This window comes from Bos mutus, chromosome 22 (genome assembly GCF_027580195.1).
Source record: "Bos mutus isolate GX-2022 chromosome 22, NWIPB_WYAK_1.1, whole genome shotgun sequence".
Lineage (NCBI taxonomy): Eukaryota > Metazoa > Chordata > Mammalia > Artiodactyla > Bovidae > Bos > Bos mutus.
Genome location: NC_091638.1, coordinates 14,533,688 through 14,554,306, shown reverse-complemented (window position 1 = coordinate 14,554,306; position 20,619 = coordinate 14,533,688). Strand labels below are relative to the sequence as shown.

The 20,619-nt window shown below is 38.9% G+C and overlaps 1 protein-coding gene across 3 annotated transcripts in view; it reads left to right on the top strand.

Annotated features, from left to right (window-relative positions):
* ULK4 (unc-51 like kinase 4) overlaps positions 1–20,619 on the top strand; it is a 502,164-nt gene that overhangs the window by 18,173 nt on the left and 463,372 nt on the right. For 2 of the 3 annotated variants that reach the window (XR_011461929.1, XM_070359559.1), the window contains exons 7-16: positions 455–538; positions 2,149–2,224; positions 4,420–4,512; positions 6,771–6,886; positions 7,039–7,108; positions 8,725–8,821; positions 15,885–15,989; positions 17,766–17,826; positions 19,168–19,349; positions 20,217–20,263. Coding sequence is in view for 1 of the 3 variants with exons in the window: in XM_070359559.1 (XP_070215660.1) it covers positions 455–538; positions 2,149–2,224; positions 4,420–4,512; positions 6,771–6,886; positions 7,039–7,108; positions 8,725–8,821; positions 15,885–15,989; positions 17,766–17,826; positions 19,168–19,349; positions 20,217–20,263 (931 nt within the window). In the remaining 2 variants the exon portion in view is untranslated. The remainder of the gene's footprint in view (positions 1–454; positions 539–2,148; positions 2,225–4,419; positions 4,513–6,770; positions 6,887–7,038; positions 7,109–8,724; positions 8,822–15,884; positions 15,990–17,765; positions 17,827–19,167; positions 19,350–20,216; positions 20,264–20,619) is intronic. The other variant, XR_011461930.1, reaches the window with a different exon arrangement.

Below are 20,619 nucleotides of genomic sequence, written 5' to 3'. Positions count from 1 at the left end.
AAGTTTTTCTATATACTAGTTTTTGCTGACTTGCTTGGTTGTCTCAGCACGTGCAGGTTTTTAGGAACTTTTGACAAGGATATTTTTCATGGTAATCAGTTGGAATGTTGAAATATGCCTAACTGTTGAAAACTGATTATTCGTAGAACATCTTGTAAAGGTACCTTTGACTATGAATTTTCAGATGTGTCCAGTGGCCCATGCAACTCTTGGAGTATGGTTATCCATAAGTGAATTTTGTATTTTTAGGATGATAAATTTTCAATTGTAGAAATATAAAAATATATAGACAGTGTGCCTGGTATATACCCAGCGTTCAGTAATTAATTATGCTATATATGTATACATTTCCTATAAATTATGTAGTTTTGAACTGTCTGTAGTTGAGATTCATTAAGAATTATTGGTGGTAGCAAACTGTTGTTTAATTTTGCAAGCTTTCGTTTGATTTAAGGAAAGCCTCCATTCTTCTCAGAATGTGTCTCAGAACTAATTGAAAAGATTTGTTATGAAGATCCTTTGCCACCTATTCCAAAAGGTAGGATTTCTTTTTTATTATAAATGTAGTCGATTTACTACACGGACCAACGGTGCACTTTTATCCCAAAGTGTTTCTGTCGATTCATAACCCCTCAAATTTGTGTTTTCTGAATAGTCACACATTGATATTTTTAGAAATGTTAGTATTCCCTTTGCCATTTTTAAAAAGATGCTGAAACGGAAAGCAGAGTACTATTAAGTTCCCTCATTTAAAAATACAAATTATTTTGTCCTCCTATCAAAAGAAGTCTGGTTTAAAGATTTAAAACTCAAACTTTTATGTCATTTTGGTGTGTTCATATGTCTATACCATTTACTTAATATGTACTCATGTCCCATGTAGTGTTTGAATAGGAACAAATCAAGCATTTCTCAGTCTTGTATCTTGAGAAATTAGAATGCTACTCTGATAAGCTCAAGCGTTTAAGCTCGATTTGGTTGCAGTGTTTTAAAAGTATTGAAAATTTACAAATTGTAATTAATGTGTTTACCATTAACAATTTTAAGGAAAGAAAAAGAAGGTACTAACATAATAAAACACTTTGCTACATACCTCAAAAGATGTGGATCTTAAGACCACATATGTGACTTTATATTCATTTTGAATATTCATTTTGAATTTGAAAAATAAGGTTGTGAGTTTTAAAAGAAAAAGAATCCTCAATAATTGATGGAAGAAATAGGAATGCAGAATGTTTTCAGTATTTTAAGACTCATCCTAGGTGAAAAAAAACAAAAAATCTTGATATTTTGAAAGGGGTCTGTATTTCTTAAAAAGTATTTCTTTCTTTCTTTTTTTTTAACTTCCGTTTTCATAGAAATCAGTCATTCCTAGTTCTTTAATGATGACTTCTGATTTTTAACTTGTATAAGTACTCATAGCATTAAGTATTGTTTTCTTGTATAAGTTAAAGATGTTTATGCAGCGTAAAGAAATCTGAAAATGAAGGTATCAAAGGTCTGGTCAAGAAAACCACTGGCGGCCCAAGGGTGATTATTTCACAGGGATCTTGTTCAGACTGTGCCCACAGTGCCTAATAGCACCATCTGTTTTGATGGCTTTGGCCATCATCTTCTGGGCCACTTCTTTTAATTATAGACTGATAATTTGACCAGGGTATACATCTGTCCAGTATAAAAAGACAGAACACTTGGAGATGAATGGAATTTGACAGTATCATAATATTGTGATGTTTATTCTTTTCCTGTTAAAAATCTTTGAAATAAAGTGGGATTACAAGTACTGTAGTCACAGTATATTATCAAGCAAAGCTGGTTAAGTTAAGAATGCCTCAGAAAATGAAACATAATTAATAGTTGAAGACAACGGTGTGAGCTCATGATCGTTACTGGGTTGTAAAGAGAAAGTTTAGAGGTTAGTCAGAACTTAGTTTTTGAGATACATGTTTTATTGTGGTCCAGGGACAAAGTTTAAAATTTTTGTTCCCTTCCTCCATTAAGTGGAGGCTTTATTGTTACTCATGTATTCTGTGTTCTCTTAAAAATAATTGATGTGCTTAAAATGCTGCTGTTATAATGTTGATGCAGGGTGTGTTTTCATTACTTAACCACTTTCCTTTCTTTTTTGGGTTGTTATTTTGTATCTAGATTCTTCTTGTCCTAAAGCTTCTTCAGATTTTATTAATCTGCTTGATGGTTTGCTTCAAAAAGACCCTCAGAAAAGGTATGTATGGGTAATATTTTAACATGAATGAGCAGTGGAATCTTTTTTTTTTCCTTTAGTGTACTTCTAAAATTGTACTGTTCTTATTTTAGAAAGAACTGTTCAAATGATCTCTCTTTTTTGGGGGAAAAAGAAATCTGAGTCTACATTGAGTGGCTGCTGTTTGCAGGTGTATTTAATCAGGAGACATTTTAAAAGTCAGTTTTTCTTCTAATGTAGCACGTAGTTGCCTCATAGGTTGACAGATTTCCTTGTAATTCCCCAGATCCAAGGAGTACACTTCTTTGTTTCCATTGTGGATTTCAGGCTAAAACTGTCTTAGACTACCCCACTGTGGATGTGCTGTCAAGATACTTAATGTAATAATGACTAACAGGGCCCTATTTTAATGTGAAGTGATTTATCAATATGATATTCCTGTCATACTGGGAATGTCAAGTGACGATCACAGGCACAGTGTGAATGCTCTGTGTAGCCGGGATGGCAGAAAGTTAGAAATCCTTACGATACAGAGTAGGGGAGGGCAGAGGGGAGTAGGGAATGAAGGTGAGGGTCTCCCTGGCCTGGAAGACAAGAGAAACTAGTTTCTGGTTCTCCCACTAGTTATCTTGAGATTTTCAACAAATGTTTGGGGTCTCTACTTCAGGGTGTAAAATGAATAAATTTAGTATAGCATGTAATGTATCAGCATTAAATATGAGAGAAACTATACAGAAGAAAATGTTTATACTTGAATAAATTGTAAGACACTGCTGTACTTGCAATAGCATGCTTTTAGGATAAGTGTTACTTTGGTGGATAATCTCCCAGATTTTTTGGATAAGATATAAATATGCTTAATTTAGCTAATTTAGGACCTTATTTAGGGTATATTTTTATGTATTTATATTCCATATGAAATACTTTTTTGCATAAATGGGACCACCCCACAACCTAGTTTCTTTATTCTATATATCTGCTTGGTCATTTTATTTTTTCACTTGGTCATTTTAAGTGGCTGCTGAATGTACATGCAATAATGTATGATAACAGTATTCAGAGTGCTTTTTTTTTTGAGAATGCTTCTTGATTTAGAATATCATATGTACTGACTGCTATAGTAAATATGTTTTTGTCTCTCTTTGTTTTTGTTCACTTAAGAAGTTATCTCCTTTGAATAAGTTTCTCAAGATGGGATTGCTGGCCAAGATTAATAAGAACATTAAAAATGTGGACACATTTGCTGATCCCAGGAACATGGGAAGGTTTATACTTCGAGCAATTTTAGAAAGCTCCTTCCCTCCAATTGTTAAATACAGTGGGCTTTGTTGATCTTATACATTTTTTGCTACTTTGGTAGATGAAAAAGAAATTCCATTTTATTGGCAATTTTAATTGTTAGTGAATTTAAGGAGCCATTTGTATAAAAGGGACATATACTTGCGGCTGCCAGATCTTTATCACTTGTATTTTAATTTCAACCAAGATAGTTTGAATTTCATTTCCTAAATTTTGAATAATCAGATATAAATTACTATCTTTTTTGAATTTTAGGGTTAATCATTTTGAATCTGAGTATACCTCAGGTATAATTGATAAGTAGTAAAACTTAATATTTTGAAAGTGAGTCTAGTTTTCAGATATGGCCTGAAGTCATCTTAATGTGGGTAATCTGATTAAATAATGTTTTGACTCCTAAACAGAGGTGTGACTGTATAGTCATGAGGTTGATAAGCTTGTTTATTTCTGAATGAACTTCTAAAAGTGAAGTTACAAAATTGGCAGGGCAGGAATAGAGATGCAGATACAGAGAACAGACTTTGGACCCAGCTAGGGAAGGAGAGGGTGGATGAATTGAGAGAGTAGCACTGAAACATGGGCGTTACCATGTGTAAAATAGATAGCTAATGGGAAGCTGCTGTATGACACAGGGAGTTCAGTGCTGTACTCTCTGACAACCTATAGGGGTGGGTTGGGGATAAGGGATTTCAGGAGGGAGGGGGCATGTGTGCTTATGACTGATGCACATTGTTATATGGCAGAAGCCGTCACAATATTATAAAGCAGTTATCCTCCAGTTAAGAAAAGAATTTAAAAAATAGATAATAAAAAGGAATATGTGAAACGGATCTGATATGTATAACTAGGACATGTCCTGGGAATTCTCCATGGTAAATCATATTAAAATGGATTTTAAACATTTCTGTTTTATAAAGACTGACTTGGGCAGACCTGCTGCAGCATTCATTTTGGAAGGATGCTTTTGCTAGAAATGATCAGGACTCAAGCACTGAGGATTCCAACGTCAGGTAGTACAAGCTGATCTTTGTGTGGGGGGCATGGTTATTAAGCACTTGGACATTGCTATGATTGCAGCCTCAATGATGTGAATTTCTGTGCTTTTCATAATAGAAAATCAGGCATTTGTTTAATTAAGGGTTGCTTAAAGAGTTTAGTCACGACATTTTGTGTGCTTGACTTTGCTCATTCTCTGGTCAGTTGTTTATTCTCCAGGCAGGGTTTTAGTCCTGTGGTCATTAGTCCTGTTCACCTGGACTCCCACCTTGTCAGCGCATGGTGGGATCTCGTTTCCCTCTTTGAAATTAGGTGCAGTCCTGTGACTTGCTGTGGCTGATGAAATGTGAGCAGAAGTGATGTGTTATTTCTGGGTAGAAACTCAAAGAGCCAGGGTGTGATTTGCTACCTTTCTTTCTCCTGATGAGAGTGATCAGGAAGAAAATGTCCAGATGGAGTTGCCTTCAGGCTGGGTCTTTAGTGACCGCGATGAGCACAGCTTTCCTGCCTGCCTGTGGTGGCTGTGTGCACGAGTGAGACATAAAGCTAGGAGAGTCTAAGTCACTAGTATTTTTGGATCATGTTAGCACAGCATAACCTAGCTCATCCTGACTAATATACTTCATTTTATTATTAAGTCTTCTTAGCCTGGGACACTTACAAAAGTGATGGTGTTTTGAAAAGAAAGGTGAAAAGTAGATGAGCCAAAGTCCAGATAATCGACTCCTCCTCTCTCCACTTCATTCAGTGATAATGGTTGTTTGATTCTTAATTTTAATCTTGTCAATTCAGTGTACTGGATAGAGAAATCTGAATTCTATATAAGGTCTCTCTCAGACTTTGGTTTCTGCGACCCACTGAGCTCAGCTGTTTCCACACTTCAGGCTCTATGAAGAGTACAGAAACTGGGCGTGGGTCCTTGTCTATCAGTGTCAGCAAGTCCTCGGCCACCTTGCACCTTAGTATGCCATCTTCCTTCTGATCTGTATGCCTTTTCTTTCTTATTGGCCTTGCAAGGACTTTTTTTTTAGCATGGTAATGAATGAGGTAATGAAGGAGTGGGACTCGACTGAGCAACTGAACTCAGTGTATGAGGGGTGATGACAATGAACACCATTGCCTGGTTTCTGAGTTTAGGATGCATTCAGCCTTTCTGCATTAAGTACAATGGGCTTCCCTGATGGCGCTAGTGGTAAAGAACCTGCCTGCCAGTGCAGGAGATGCAAGAGCCATGGGTTCGATCCCTGGTTCAGGAAGATCCCTTGGAGAAGGAAAATGGCAATCCACTCCAGTATTCTTGGCTGGAGAATCCCCATGGACAGAGGAGCCTGGTGGGCTATAGACCTCAGGGTCTCAAGAGTTGGGTACAACAGAGCATGCTCACATGTGCGAGTGTGTGTGCACACACACACGTACACACGATGAGCTGGAGGGTTTTGTAACTTCCCTTTGTCAGTTGGAAACGAATGTTATTAATAAACGTCAAATGCCTTTTTGTATCAGTAGATCCGATCATGTGGTTTCTCTCCTTTAGAGTCTCTTTATGGACTCTTACATAAATTGGTTTTCAAATTTTGAGGCAACCTTGCCTTCCCACTGTGAGCCACACTTCCTCGTGGTGTATGCTTTTATGTCTTGATGGATGTCTTTGGGACCAAGTGACAGGAGGATGATGAGAGAGGAAAAATAAGAGATCAGAGAGATTTGCCTCACCTTCTTGGGATCATAGCTCTCTGTTTAGATAAGAGGATGTTTCTCGCACAGGATTTTAGGCGTGGGCCAGAAGTGTGTGCTGCAAGATTACCTGGAGGCTGGGGCAGGACAAAAGGGAATAAGAAAAACCAAAAACCAAACAAAAAACTAGGGTATTTCCCCTGCTCTGACCCTTAGGGATTCCCTTTCCTGTTCCTTGGAACAGAAATAGAGGACTTCTCGTGGAGCTCCTTTGAGCCCAGGGCTGGCGACACTGGAAGGGCAGAAATGAAAGGGAGGCTCATTGCTGGCTCACTGATGCTTCGAGTGCTGGTTTACTTCTCCTGTTGGCCCGCTGCTATTTATTTTTCAGGGGTAGATTTTATAGGCGTCTTAGTACAGTGCCTTGCACACAGAGCTCATTTCAGTTACTCAATGAAAAATACTACCTTTCTAATTCCATAGTTTGGCCAAATGTCCTGTGCAACTTAAGTATCTTTGCCAGCCTCTTGTTCAACACAGAAAACTACAGAAAGCTCAGTAGTAAGCTTGATTGAGTTGAGTTTCTCTTGTTAAACAGCAGAAACATGGAATATTCTGGGTCCCAAGATGCCACAGAACTTCTGAAGAGCCCTCAAGGTGGACAAGCAAAGGGGGAGAAAAATGGGCAGCGACTCAGTCACTCCTTCAGGCTGGGTGAGCTTGCGTTTGACCATGGTCCTGCTGCTCCGAACACTGTTTCTGACAGTCCCTAATCTGTGTTATCTGTCTCTTCAAATCTCTGTCTACATCATGCCCTGCTCATATTTTTGTTCACTTATGGATATTGTTTTACCTTCCTGCCACAGAAAATCCATCTGACTTGCGGCCTAAAAGTACCCTTGGGGGTCAATTGAATGAGTCCATGTTTCTTCTCAGGTATGTAAAATAACAGAGTGGTAAGGAGTCTTTGGGGATGAAAGCTAAATCTTCTTAAAGTGTCTTGTCCCGGTGTGAACCATGTTGCACAGAAGTAAAGGCCAGGGATAAACGCCACATTCCCATTTTGCTCTCCTTGTAAGTTACTGTTCAGTGCTGGCCAGTGGAATGTAGACTTCCCTTTGTATTTTTAAAATTTCTAACCAAGCCACCTTATCTTTTCTGTTTATAAGGGTTAAAACTTCTTTATTTTGTACTTCTACTGCAAGTAAAATTGAATTTAAAATTTCAGAAGTCTGGCTCCTTTATTTGGATAAAGACTTATAGGAAAAAACAGGTTGTGTTTTTCTTTAAATGTAGTTTTATCTGGGAGGGAGGCTTAAACAATATTTGCAATCATTGAAATAATAAAATCAGGATGGTATTTAAAGTGATTAGGCCAATGTATTTAAAATTTTAATAATGTGTAAATATTAAGTGTTATAGTTTATAGGTTCAGCCTCATAGTTTAATTTCATGACATAGGAGTTATAATAATAAACTAAAATTTCCTGATTTGTTTTACCCATATTTAAATATAAAGGATGTTAAATTTGTCTGTACATCTTAGGCATTTTAAGTTCAGTTAAAAAAAAATTTGTACAGTCTCTGGTAAATTTTGTGACCTAAGTAAGTACTTGTTCAATGAATGAATACAAAGGCAGGTAAGTGGAGGAGAGGTGATATTTGGAAATTTGAAGGAATTCATCACCAAAAGACCATAATGATTTAAATGGAAGAATTTCTTAAAATGCCAAAAACTCAAACTCAGAGACCCGAATGTAGTGGAGTGGCCCCCAGAGTATGGCATCCATTGATAAGGGTGGGAGAAATCATTAAAAACAGATGAGATTTATAACTTGTTGCTTAAGTAGGTACCAAAGTAATTTACCAGTTCAAACATTTTATGAAATAAAGTTATAAACATTTTCCATGCTTTGTAGAATATCTCGGAGAAGGCAATGGCACCCCACTCCAGTACTCTTGCCTGGAAAATCCCATGGGCAGAGGAGCCTGGTAGGCTGCAGTCCATGGGGTCGCAAAGAGTCGGACACGACTGAGCGACTTCACTTTCACTTCTCACTTTCATGCATTGGAGAAGGAAATGGCAACCCACTCCAGTGTTCTTGCCTGGAGAATCCCAGGGACGGGGGAGCCTGGTGAGCTGCCTTCCATGGGGTCACACAGAGTCGGACATGACTGAAGTGACTTAGCAGTAGAATATCTGAGCTATTTTATTAATGTAAATCCTGCCTAGATCAGCACACATTAAAAAAATAATATTTTTTAAGCTTCTAGTTAAAATACTGTATATAGCATGCCATGCCATGCCCAGTTGATCAGCTGTGTCCAGCTCTTTGTGTCCCCATGAACTATAGCCCACCAGGCTCCTCTGTCCTTGGGATTTCCCAGGCAAGAATACTGGAGCAGGTTGCCATTTCCTACTCCAGAGGATCTTCCCAACCCAGGGATTGAACCAGGGTCTCTTGTGTCTCCTGCATTGGCAGGCGGACTCTTTACTGCTAGTGCCGCCTGGGAAGCCCCTTGAATAATGTTAACTGGTGTGCATTTTTCAGTTCTCGTCCTACTCCAAGAACCAGCACTGCAGTGGCATTAAGTCCTGGTGATGCTGTGACTCAGAGTTCACCACAGAAGACTTCTCCCTTGACCAAAGTAAGCAAAGATAGAATTTTTAATTTTTTTTCATATGCAAGATAACAGACTCACAAGAATAATTGCAAGTTAATCTGTGAACTATGTTTGTAATTGCAAGATTTACAATTAAGTCATCTTCCTTGATTATCACTGGTTTTTCTAGTAAGTATTCTTAAGAGAGAAGTGCTTCATAGGTGTTTTCTTGATAGCAGCTTTATTGAGATGTAATTGACACACCATGCAATTCACCCATTTAAAGTGTATAATTCAGAGGCTTTTAGCATACTCACAGAGTTATGCAGTCATCACCACAGTTAATCTCATCATCCCACAGAGAAGCCCTGTGTACCCATTAGCAGTCACTCCTGTTTTCTTCCAGTTTCTCTAACATTTTGCTGTAGGCAACCACTAATCTGCTTTCTGTCTTTATAAATATGCCTTTAAATGGATCATACAATATGGGATCCTTTGTGACTGTCTTTTTTTACTTAATGTAATGTTTTTTAAGATTCATCCAAGTTGTAGCATGTATCAATACTGTATTCCTTGTTATTGCCTGATATTCTGTTGTGTATACCACATTTTGTGTTTCCACTCATCAGTCTGTGGACATTTGGGTGGTTTTCTTTTGGCTCTTGTGAGTGATGCTGCTATGAACGGTTGTGTACATTTCTGTGTGGGTACGTATTCTATGCTACATCATATGGTAACTCTTTTTAACCTTGAAGAACTGCCGAATCGTTTTCCAAAGCAGCTGCACATTCTCAGCACCAGTGTGTGAGGGTTCCAGTTTTCCAATACTTACCAAAACTTGTTACTGCCTGCCAGTCAGTAGATTTTAAAATTGTGGTAAAATATACATTACATAAAATTGACCATTTTAACCATTTTTTAGTGTGAGTTCAGTGGTGTGTAGTGTTGATACAGTCACGTTGTTTTGTAACCGTCAGTACTACGCATTCCCCACATTCCCCCAGACCCTGACAACAACTCTTCTACTTCTGCTTCTGTGAATTTGCCTAGTAAACTTACATAAGTGAATCACACAATATTTAGTGTCTGGACTATTTCATTTAGCATAGTGTCGTCATGGTCCATGTATCTTCTAGCATGTATCAGGATTTCATTCCTTTTTCAGGCTGAGAAATATTCCATTGTGTGTTTGTACCAATTTATTCACTCATCTTTCGATAGACACTTGGGTTGCTTCAACCTTCTGGCTATTGTAAACAGTGCTACAATTGTCTCTCTGTTATTATAGCCACTCTCAGTTCAGTTCAGTCGCTCAGTCGTGTCTGACTCTCTGCGACCCCATGAATCGCAGCACACCAGGCCTCCCTGTCCATCACCAACTCCCAGAGTTCACTCAAACTCACGTCCATCGAGACGGTGATGCCATCCAGCCATCTCTTCCTCTGTCGTCCCCTTCTCCTCCTGCCCCCAATCCCTCCCACCATCAGAGTCTTTTCCAATGAGTCAACTCTTCACATGAGGTGGCCAAAGTACTGGAGTTGCAGCTTTAGCATCATTCCTTCCAAAGAAATCCCAGGGCTGATCTCCTTCAGAATGGACTGGTTGGATCTCCTTGCAGTCCAAGGCACTCTCAAGAGTCTTCTCCAACACCACAGTTCAAAAGCATCAATTCTTCGGTGCTCAGCCTTCTTCACAGTCCAACTCTCACATCCATACAAGACCACAGGAAAAACCATAGCCTTGACTAGACAGACCTTTGTTGGCAAAGTAATGTCTCTGCTTTTGAATATGCTATCTAGGTTGGTCATAACTTTCCTTCCAAGGAGTAAGCGTCTTTTAATTTCATGGCTGCAGTCACCATTTGCAGTGATTTTGGAGCCCTCCAAAATAAAGTCTCTCACTGTTTCCACTGTTTCCCCATCTATTTCCCATGAAGTGATGGGACCGGATGCCATGATCTTCGTTTTCTGAATGCTGAGCTTTAAGCCAACTTTTTCACTCTCCTCTTTCACTTTCATCAAGAGGCTTTTGAGTTCCTCTTCACTTTCTTCCATAAGGGTGGTGTCATCTGCATATCTGAGGTTATTGATATTTCTCCCGGCAATCTTGATTCCAGCTTGTGTTTCTTCCAGTCCAGCGTTTCTCGTGATGTGCTCTGCATAGAAGTTAAATAAGCAGGGGACAATACACAGCCTTGACGTACCCCGTTTTCTATTTGGAACCAGTCTGTTGTACCATGTCCAGTTCTAACTGTTGCTTCCTGACTTGCATACAGATTTCTCAAGAGGCAGGTCAGGTGGTCTGGTATTCCCATCTCTTTCAGAATTTTCCAGTTTATTGTGATCCACACAGTCAAAGGTATTGGCATAGTCAATAAAGCAGAAATAGATGCTTTTCTGGAACTCTCTTGCTTTTTCCATGATCCAGCGGCTGTTGGCGATTTGATCTCTGGATTCTCTGCCTTTTCTAAAACCAGCTTGAACATCAGGAAGTTCACGGTTCACATATTGCTGAAGCCTGGCTTGGAGAATTTTGAGCATTACTTTACTAGCGTGTGAGATGAGTGCAATTGTGCGATAGTTTGAGTATTCTTTGGCATTGACTTTCTTTGGGATTGGAAAGAAAAGTGACCTTTTCCAGTCCTGTGGCCACTGCTGAGTTTTCCAAATTTGCTGGCATATTGAGTGCAGCACTTTCACAGCAGCATCTTTCAGGATTTGAAATAGCTCCACTGGAATTCCATCACCTCCACTAGCTTTGTTCGTAGTGATGCTTTCTAAGGCCCACTTGACTTCACATTCCAGGATGTCTGGCTCTAGGTCAGTGATCACACCTTCGTGATTATCTGGGTCGTGAAGATCTTTTTTGTACAGTTCTTCTGTGTATTCTTGCCACCTCATCTTAATATCTTGTGCTTCTGTTAGGTCCATACCATTTCTGTCCTTTATCGAGCCCATCTTTGCGTGAAATGTTCCCTTGGTGTCTCTGATTTTCTTGAAGAGATCTCTAGTCTTTCCCATTCTATTGTTTTCCTCTATTTCTTTGCATTGATCGCTGAAGAAGGCTTTCTTGTCTCTTCTTGCTATTCTTTGGAACTCTGTATTCAGATGCTTATATCTTTCCTTTGCTCCTTTGCTTTTCGCTTCTCTTCTTCTCCCAGCTATTTGTAAGGCCTCCCCAGACAGCCATTTTGCTTTTTTGCATTTCTTTTGCATGGGGATGGTCTTGATCCCTGTCTCCTGTACAATGTCACGAACCTCATTCCATAGTTCATCAGGCACTCTGTCTATCAGATCTAGTCCCTTAAATCTATTTCTCACTTCCACTGTATAATCATAAGGGATTTGATTTAGGTCATACCTGAATGGTCTAGTGGTTTTCCCTACTTTCTTCAATTTCAGTCTGAATTTGGCAATAAGGAGTTCATGATTTGAGCCACAGTCAGCTCCTGGTCTATAACCACTCTGCTACTGCTGCTAAGTCGCTTCAGTCGTGTCCGACCCTGTGCGACCCCATAGACGGCAGCCCACCAGGCTCCCCCGTCCCTGGGATTCTCCAGGCAAGAACGCTGGAGTGGATTGCCATTTCCTTCTCCAGTGCATGAAAGTGAAAAGTGAAAGTGAAGGCGCTCAGTCGTGTCTGACTCTTTGTGACCCTGTGGACTGCAGCCCACCAAGCTCCTCCATCCATGGGATTTTCCAGGCAAGAGTACTGGAGTGGGGTGCCATTGCCTTCTCCTATAGCCACTCTAGTAGGTGTCAAATTAGATCTCACTGTAGTTTTGATTTCATTTCTTCGTTGGCTAATAATAGTGAGCATCTGTTTGAGTGCTGATTGGAAATTTATGTTTTCTTTGGAAGAATGTTTATGTAATCCTTTTGCCCATTATTGAGTTGTAGGAATTCTTTATATGTTTTAGATATATGATCATAAACGTTTTCTTCCATTCTGTGAATTGTTCTTTCCCTTTCTTGATGGTGTCCTTTGAACCAGAAATGTTTTTAATTTTGCAATAGACCAGATTATCTTTTTTGTGTTTGTTGTTGCCTGTACCCTTGGTGTCATAACTAAGAAACAGTTGCCAGCTCTCAGGTCATGAAGGTTTATGTCTGTGCTTGTCAGTCTGCAATCCATTTTGAGTTAGTTTTTGTATATGGCATGAGGTAAGGAGGTCCATCCAACTTCTTTGGTTTACATGTGGACATCCAGTTGCCTCAGCACCATTTGTTTAGAAGGCTTTTCCTTCCCCATTTAAATGTCTTGGAATTCTTGTTGAATATTGTGCTTAGTCACTCAGTCATATCTGACTCTTTCCAACCCCATGGATTGCAGCCCACCCTGTTCTTCTGTCCATGGAATTCTCCAGGCAAGAATACTGGAGTGGGTAGCCATTCCCTTCTCCAGGGGAACTTCCTAACCCAGAAATAGAACCAGGATCTTGTGAATTGCAGGCAGATTCTTTACCAGCTGAGCTAACAGGGAAGCCCAAGAATATTGGAGTGGGTGACCTATCCCTTCTCCAGGGGACCTTCCTGACCCAGGAATTGAACCGGCGTCTCCTGCATTGCAGGAGGATTTTTTCCCAGCTGACCTATCAGGGAAGCCCTGTTGAATATTAACTTAAATCAAAGGTTTGTTTCTGGACTCTCAGTTCTGTTCCACTGACTGATTCTTTCCTCACGCTAGTAGCACAGGGTCTTGGGTGCTGTGACTTTTTAGTAAGTTTTGAAATTAGGAAGTATGATTCTTGACTTTGTTCTTTTTCAAGGTTTTTTTTTTTTTTTTTTTCTTGGTCTATTCTGGGTCTCTTAAATTTCCATTGGAATTTTAGGATCAGTTCACCAGGTTTTGAAAAGAAAAGAAGCCATCTGGGATTGTGAGAACAATTATGTTGAATATCTAGGTCAATTTGGGGAGTATTGCCATGTTAGCAGTATAAAGTTTGCTTCCACGGATATGGGATCTCTTTCTACCTATTTAGGCCTTCTTTAGTTTATTTCAATCATAGTTGTTTTGAATGCAGAAATATTTTGAATTAAATATTTTTCCATGTTATCTTTTATTGTACCTTTTGCTTGGTAGATATAATTGCTTTTAATTCTTACTGTAATTTTTATGTAATGGGAAATGCATTTGAACTATGTGAAAGTTAATTTTGCATTGAAATGAAATGGTAAAAGGTTATAATAAAATCTTCCTGTGCTAATACATGTTTTGTTAAATGTGAGATATGGAATCAGTGTAAAAGTAAAAAGATGCATTCTGAAATGGGATAAATGTTGAATTTCTCTTGCCAGATGTTTGTTGTAGAGGAGTGTATGTAATCTTCTTATTGAGAATAGTCAAGCACTAATTATAGAATTACTATAAGGGAGCTTAGATTTTATAATTCTTTAAATGATACCTGATGCTTTTTATTCAATTACAAAAATTTTAGAAAACTTGAAAAATGTAGAAGAGGACAAAGAGAATAAAAAACTGCTTGTTATTTAATTACTACCTAGAGTAACCACTTGCAGGAGGAAATGGCAACCCACTCCAGTGTTCTTGCCTGGAGAATCCCATGGACGGAGAAGCCTGGTGGGCTTCAGTCCATGGGGTCGCACAGAGTCGGACACGACTGAAGTGACTTAGCAGCAGCAGCAGCAGAGTAACCACTGATTACATTTTGCTATAACTACTTTTGGTTCTATACATGTATGTTCATTTTTAAACAAAGGGACATAATTTTATATGTTTTTTTCATGTAATAAGTAGACCTGATTGCACCTTTTGATTAATTTATTCCTGAGCATTTTATTTGAGTTTATTTTTTGCTACTGTCATTGATATATGGTATTTTTATAACCTGTTTTTGTGCATACATTCACTGTATATGTATGAAATTAATTTTTACATATATAGTTTTCTAATTAGTCTACTTTACTAATTCTTAGATTATTTTAAAAGTTTTTCAGTTGACTTCATCTTGGCTTTTCTTTTGAGTTTTTCTGTTTTGAAAGTCTGTGTTCTTAAATTTTTTTTAAACATTTTCTACAAAAGTTCCTCCTAATTCTTCATGAGTCTCTAATATTCTGTCTTCTAAGTTGCAAAGTGGTTGTGGTTTCCAGGAACTTTATTAGCTAATTATTCTGTCTTTTACCTTAGTTTTGAATTGTTTATTTTTCTATATATTTTTCACTTTACTGATTTGATTTTCTGGTTATCAGTTTGTTGGTCAGAGTTTCAGTGGACATTCTTGATGCATAAATCCAATTTTTTTTTTTTCTGATGTGAAATACTTAAGGCAACAGCACTAGGAATAAAAATTGAATTTAAGAAGAGCACAAAGAAGCATCTCAAATAACTGAAGGGGAACATCTAGTTATTTGTTTTCATTATGTATCAATTCCACTTTGGGATTTATAAAGATATAGGCGTTTAATACCTACTTCAGCCTGGAATTTTTTTATACTGTAATTTAAGCTTTATACTGACTATTTGGTAAGGCAGAAATAGATTAATTTTTGGTGAATGAAAGATAAAAAACGTGCTGATAATTGTAACATCTTCATAGTTCTTCATAGATAATTGCCTCTTCATAGTTGAGCACATCAGACTATCGAAGATCTGTTTCGTAGTCCTAACCAACCTTTGTGGTGAACACAAGCAAGTCAGCTACTTGCTCTGAGCTTTGTTTTTTTCACCTGTAAAAACAGGAATAATAATGCAGTAGATATAGGGTTTTTGTGAAGATCAGATGAGACTGTCTGTGGAAGTGTTTTGAAGAGCAGTGGAGGTCCATCAATACAAGTGACCTTTTTCAGTGGAGTCTATTTAGCATGTTACTGACTCCGCCTCTTAAAACATGGGCTTCCCAGGTGGCACTAGTGGGAAAGAATCTGCTTGCCAGTGCAGGAGATGCAAGAGAGGAGGGTTCAATCCTTGGGTTGGGAAGATTGCTTGGAGAGGAGGAAACAGCAACCCACTCCAGTTTTCTTGTCTGGGAAATCCCATGGACAGAGGAACCTGGCAGGCTACAGTGCAAGGGTTGCAAAGAGTCAGACACGGCTGAAGCGACTGAGCACACGCAGTCACAGAAACTGTCTAATTCTTGTTACTGTTCCAGATTGCAAGTGGCCACATGAGTCAGCAGGATCTGGAGTCCCGGATGAGAGAGCTTATCTACACAGACTCAGATCTTGTCATCACCCCAATCATTGACAATCCGAAGGTGCGGAAAGACCCCAAAGACACCCTAACACCCTGGGGCTGGAATCTGGGTGACGTTTTCATTCCCCAGTCTTATCTTCTCCCCCGATTCTTGTGGTTGTCTGCTTTTCTTTCTTTCCTGCCACGTGCCCATACTTACTTAGATGAATGATTGCAGACACGCTCCCTGATGGTGTGTGGTGAAAGCACATGTCAATGAGCAGCGCTCCTCGGCTGGGGTGGGGGGCTAATCACAGAGAGACCATAGCTCTCATAGGTGGTCAGGATTGCAGGGCAGGTGATGGCGAGAGACGGGGAGCTTGTGTGCAGCTTCTCTTAGTGTTAATATTGTACAGGACCACGGCATGGTTAGTAGAGCTAGGGGACTGGCATTGGTACAGTGCGAGTAACCGCTGAACTTACTCGAATTTTATCACTTGGACCACCGGTGTCCCTTTTCTGTGCCAGGATCCCACGTTGCAGTTGGGATCTTTTGCCTCCAATTGGTCCTTGTACTCCATGGTCTTGTGGTAATTTCTTACTGTTTCCTTGTCTCTTAATGAGCTTGGGCTTCTCCGGTGGCTCAGACGGTAAAGCGTGCCTGTAGTGTGGGAAATCTGGGTTTGATCCCTGGGTCAGGAAGATCCCCTGGAGGAGGAAATAGCAACCCACTCCAGTACTCTTGCCTGGAAAATTCCATAGATGGAGGAGCCTGGTGGGCTACAGTCCATGGGGCCTCAAAGAGTTGGATACGACCGAGCGACTTCACTTATGATCTTGATACTTTGAAGAGTACAGTACTGGGTAGGTATTTTGTAGAATGTCCCTCCGTTTGGGTTTGCCTAAGCATTTCTCATGATTACAAATGATGTTATGCATTTTTTGGCGAGAATACTACCAGCAAAAATTTTAAAAATGCTCCCTAGGGAGTTTTTGGAAATGTTAGATATAGAAATGAGGGTTGAATTTTTAAATTAAAAGTGTCACAATGAAGTCCCCCAGCTAACCCAAACTCATGGATCCAACTGCTACGTGTAGTCTTCATTTTGCTTGAGAAAACCATATGGTCTTCTGTTCAAGACCTCAGCCCACCTTCCAGCTCTTCCGTAAATCCTGACCGCATCAAACCTAAAGTCCTTATTGATTCTCTAGTTTCTTAGAAACATTTCTCTGAAGTCTGTAATTATGTCCTGCCAGTTTTGCATCCTAATATAAATATTTCATGTTTTTTCTGCTGTTTAACAGATGTTTGTCGTATCTTTCCAACCAGAGTGTCAGCTCTCTGGCAGTTGGATCATGTCTTTGATGTGTTTCTCTCCCCCTTCCCACTTAGCACAGTGCTTTGCCTTGACAGGCAGCCAGTAAAGATTTATTGAATAACTAAATTTCTAACCTAGAAGTAAATTAGCTTAAGAGTAAGCCAAGATAGGGTGGACTGACTCTTTTCCATGAAGTTTTATTTTTTTGCAGACATCAATTGAAATGATTTTATTTTACGCCTTATCACTCATATTTGTGTATTAGTCTGAAAGGGTTCTGTTGAATGCTTGTTTTTTTTTGTGTTACATTTTACGTTGTTCTTCTCTGTCCTTGTTGATTTGTAATGGCATCACTGACTCAATGGACATGAGTCTGAGTGAACTCCGGGAGTCGGTGATGGACAGGGAAGCCTGGCGTGCTGCAGTCCCTGGGGTTGCAAAAGGGTGGACACCACCGAGCGACTGAATGGAACTGAATAGGAGATACATCGGGAGACAGATACCCATCTCAAAAGTTTTTTTTTTTTTTTTAACCACAGATTATGAAACAACCACCAATTAAATATGATCCAAAAATATTGCATCTACCAGCACATTCAGGTAGGATCCTAAAGGGCTTATCAAATGCATAGATTCATGGCAGACGGGTACAAATATAAAATTTAATTGTAAATGGAATATTTTATTTATGAATAGCTAAATTTTTATTTTCCTGCCAACTGCCTATTTTCCCTAGGCATTAAGAAACCAGCTATAATCCTCTTGTGCCAGCGTTTGCCTTACTCAGCTGGGTCCAGGCTGCCATGGACTCTTCAGGGCAGGAAAGTTTCTGTGAAGCTGGGTGGGTTTTCCTGTTGTGTGTGTGGGCCCTTCTCCCGCCCTGGACCTTAAAAGCCAGTTGAATTTCCAACATTAATCGTGCTGTTGTGGGTACAGAGAGTTGGAAACCATAAGGAAGAATCGAGATTTCTACCTGAGGGAGTGGGGCAGTTGAGATTGGAGTCAGATGGCTCATTTCTGGGGGGATAATGTAGGCCTGGAGAGACTTGAAGCATGATTGTTACTTTTCTTTTTTTCCTAATGGAAAGTCTTATTTAGGGTGAGTGTAAGAATTTTTTTAATACCTTGAATTTTGATGTATTTTGTTTGATAAATTATGTTTTAAACTAGACCTGGAAAGATTCTTCATCATAGTTGGAGTAGAATCTAAAAATTGAAATCAAAGTAAATGTAAAATAAAATATGTTCATGTTTTAAGTATTCCAAGTAGAGGCACAATTTATGAAAACTTAGAGGGGTTTATCTCGAAATATTCCTTCCCTTTTCCACTTTAGTTTGAATTATTTTAAGAAATTATTGTTAAAGCTTATTTTGTTTAAATATAGAGATTAGGTGAAATTATGTTAATTTTAGCTGGCGGTTCATTTCCCAGTTTCTGCCTTTTGTTTGTAGGCATTTGGAGGTGGTACTCCCAGATGGTTTCAGCTCTGTATTAACCTAGTTATATTTACTAGTCATTTCAGTGGGACTTCATAATAACTATAAAAATTTTGGCTTTTCCAATATCTTAAGGCTAGGTTGCTTTATTTATGCAAAGGCCATCTTGTTTTTTTCAGAGTACAGTTTTATTTAACTTAGTACTTTGTTATGCTCTTGGTTGCAAGAAAATTCTACTAAATTTAGGCATCTGCCTTGTTTTTTAAGCATAGTTTTCCATTGACATAGTTTACAACATCTCCATGGGTAGAAAAGTAGAAGAATATAGAAGAGTGACTAAAAGTGGTGGCATCTTTGGAGTGTTTTGGTTTTGATGGTGTAAAGTTAGGGTTTTCTTTGCCCTCACTTTAGCTATTGAAATTCTGTGTTGTTCTTTCTCTTGCAACATTTTTAGCAATCTCTTTTCACATAATCCCCACTTTTACTATTTTCTTTCTTCTGCAGTGGATAAATTAGTATTTCTAGAAGACCAGGATTGGAATGATTTTCTGCAACAAGTGTGCTCACAGATCGACTCCACTGAGAAGAGTACGGGGGCCTCGCGAGCCAAGCTGAATCTCCTCTGCTACCTGTGCGTGGTAGCTGGGCACAGGGAGGTGGCCACCAGGCTCCTCCACTCCCCCTTGGTGGGTTCCTAAATATTGGGAAGCAAATAACTCCTTTCACATCCTTGCAGTCTGCCTTCTGCACTTAACTTTATTTCTATAGTGAGAAAAGCAAGCACTAAAATACTAATTCAGTTTAATTAAAATGAAAAAAGGGATTTATCAGGATGACAGGTTTGCCAGTATTGTCCTCTGTTTAATGCTTGTATCTAAAAGCATATGAATCGACATTGACTTTGAAGAGCTTCTTTTTATGTTATGTTACGCTTGCATTTTATGTTAACTTGTAGTAATTGTAAGATTTATTTCATCCATGAAATCATAAGAGAGCAATCTTTTCATCAGCTGCTGGAGTGAGCTGCCCATGTGGAATAGGGGCTCTTTTCCTGGGTCTTCCTGGTGAATTCCAAGGTTTCTCATGTGACACTGAATGGGGAATTGAGTCTCTAAGCATTTTTCCTTCTTCCTCTGATAATATTATTTCTTGGGCTGTCTTGGCTCATCAATGAAACCATGGGAATTTGGTAGAGCTTTTGAAGTCATCCTCAGAAAGGAGCATTTTCCTTTCTGGGCCTTCATTGGGGAACTACCTTGAAAAAATTTAAGTTCATTTTCTTGCACAGTAGTGTTACAGTTCCTTATTTGGTACTTACGTTTGTGGGGTGAGGGGCAGTGGCATGTTTAGAGAATAGAATTGAGTTGGAGAAACTGGACGTACTTGTTTCTTAGTTTTTATCCAGTATATTCAGTGCTTTTGCATCTTTGTAAATAATTACTTCCTTGGTGTGGAATTTGCATTTCATTTGTATATAGGTTTGATTTGTTAATTTAGTGGTCAATTGCTGTCTCATTTCATGATTGAAATACATTTTAATTTTTATATTCTAGTTCCAGTTGCTAATCCAGCATTTGCGAATAGCTCCAAACTGGGATATGTAAGTAACATTTATATTTTAATAAATTATTCTTATTTTATTAAGTAGTTAAAACATGCATATTTATTAAAAGCACATACTCTTAAATACTTATTACGAACTATTCTAAAGTAATGATAACTCTGAATCATAGTCCTTTCTGTACCATTCCAATTGTCAGTTTAAAAATGAAAGTGAAATTGAAAGTCGTTTGGTCATGTCTGACACTTTGAGACCCCATGGACTATGCAATCCATGGAATTCTCCAGGCCAGAATATTGGAGTGGGTAGCCTTTCCCTTCTCCAGGGGATCTTCCAAACCCAGGGATCAAACCCAGGTCTCCTGCATTACAGGCGGATGCTTTATCAGCTGAGCC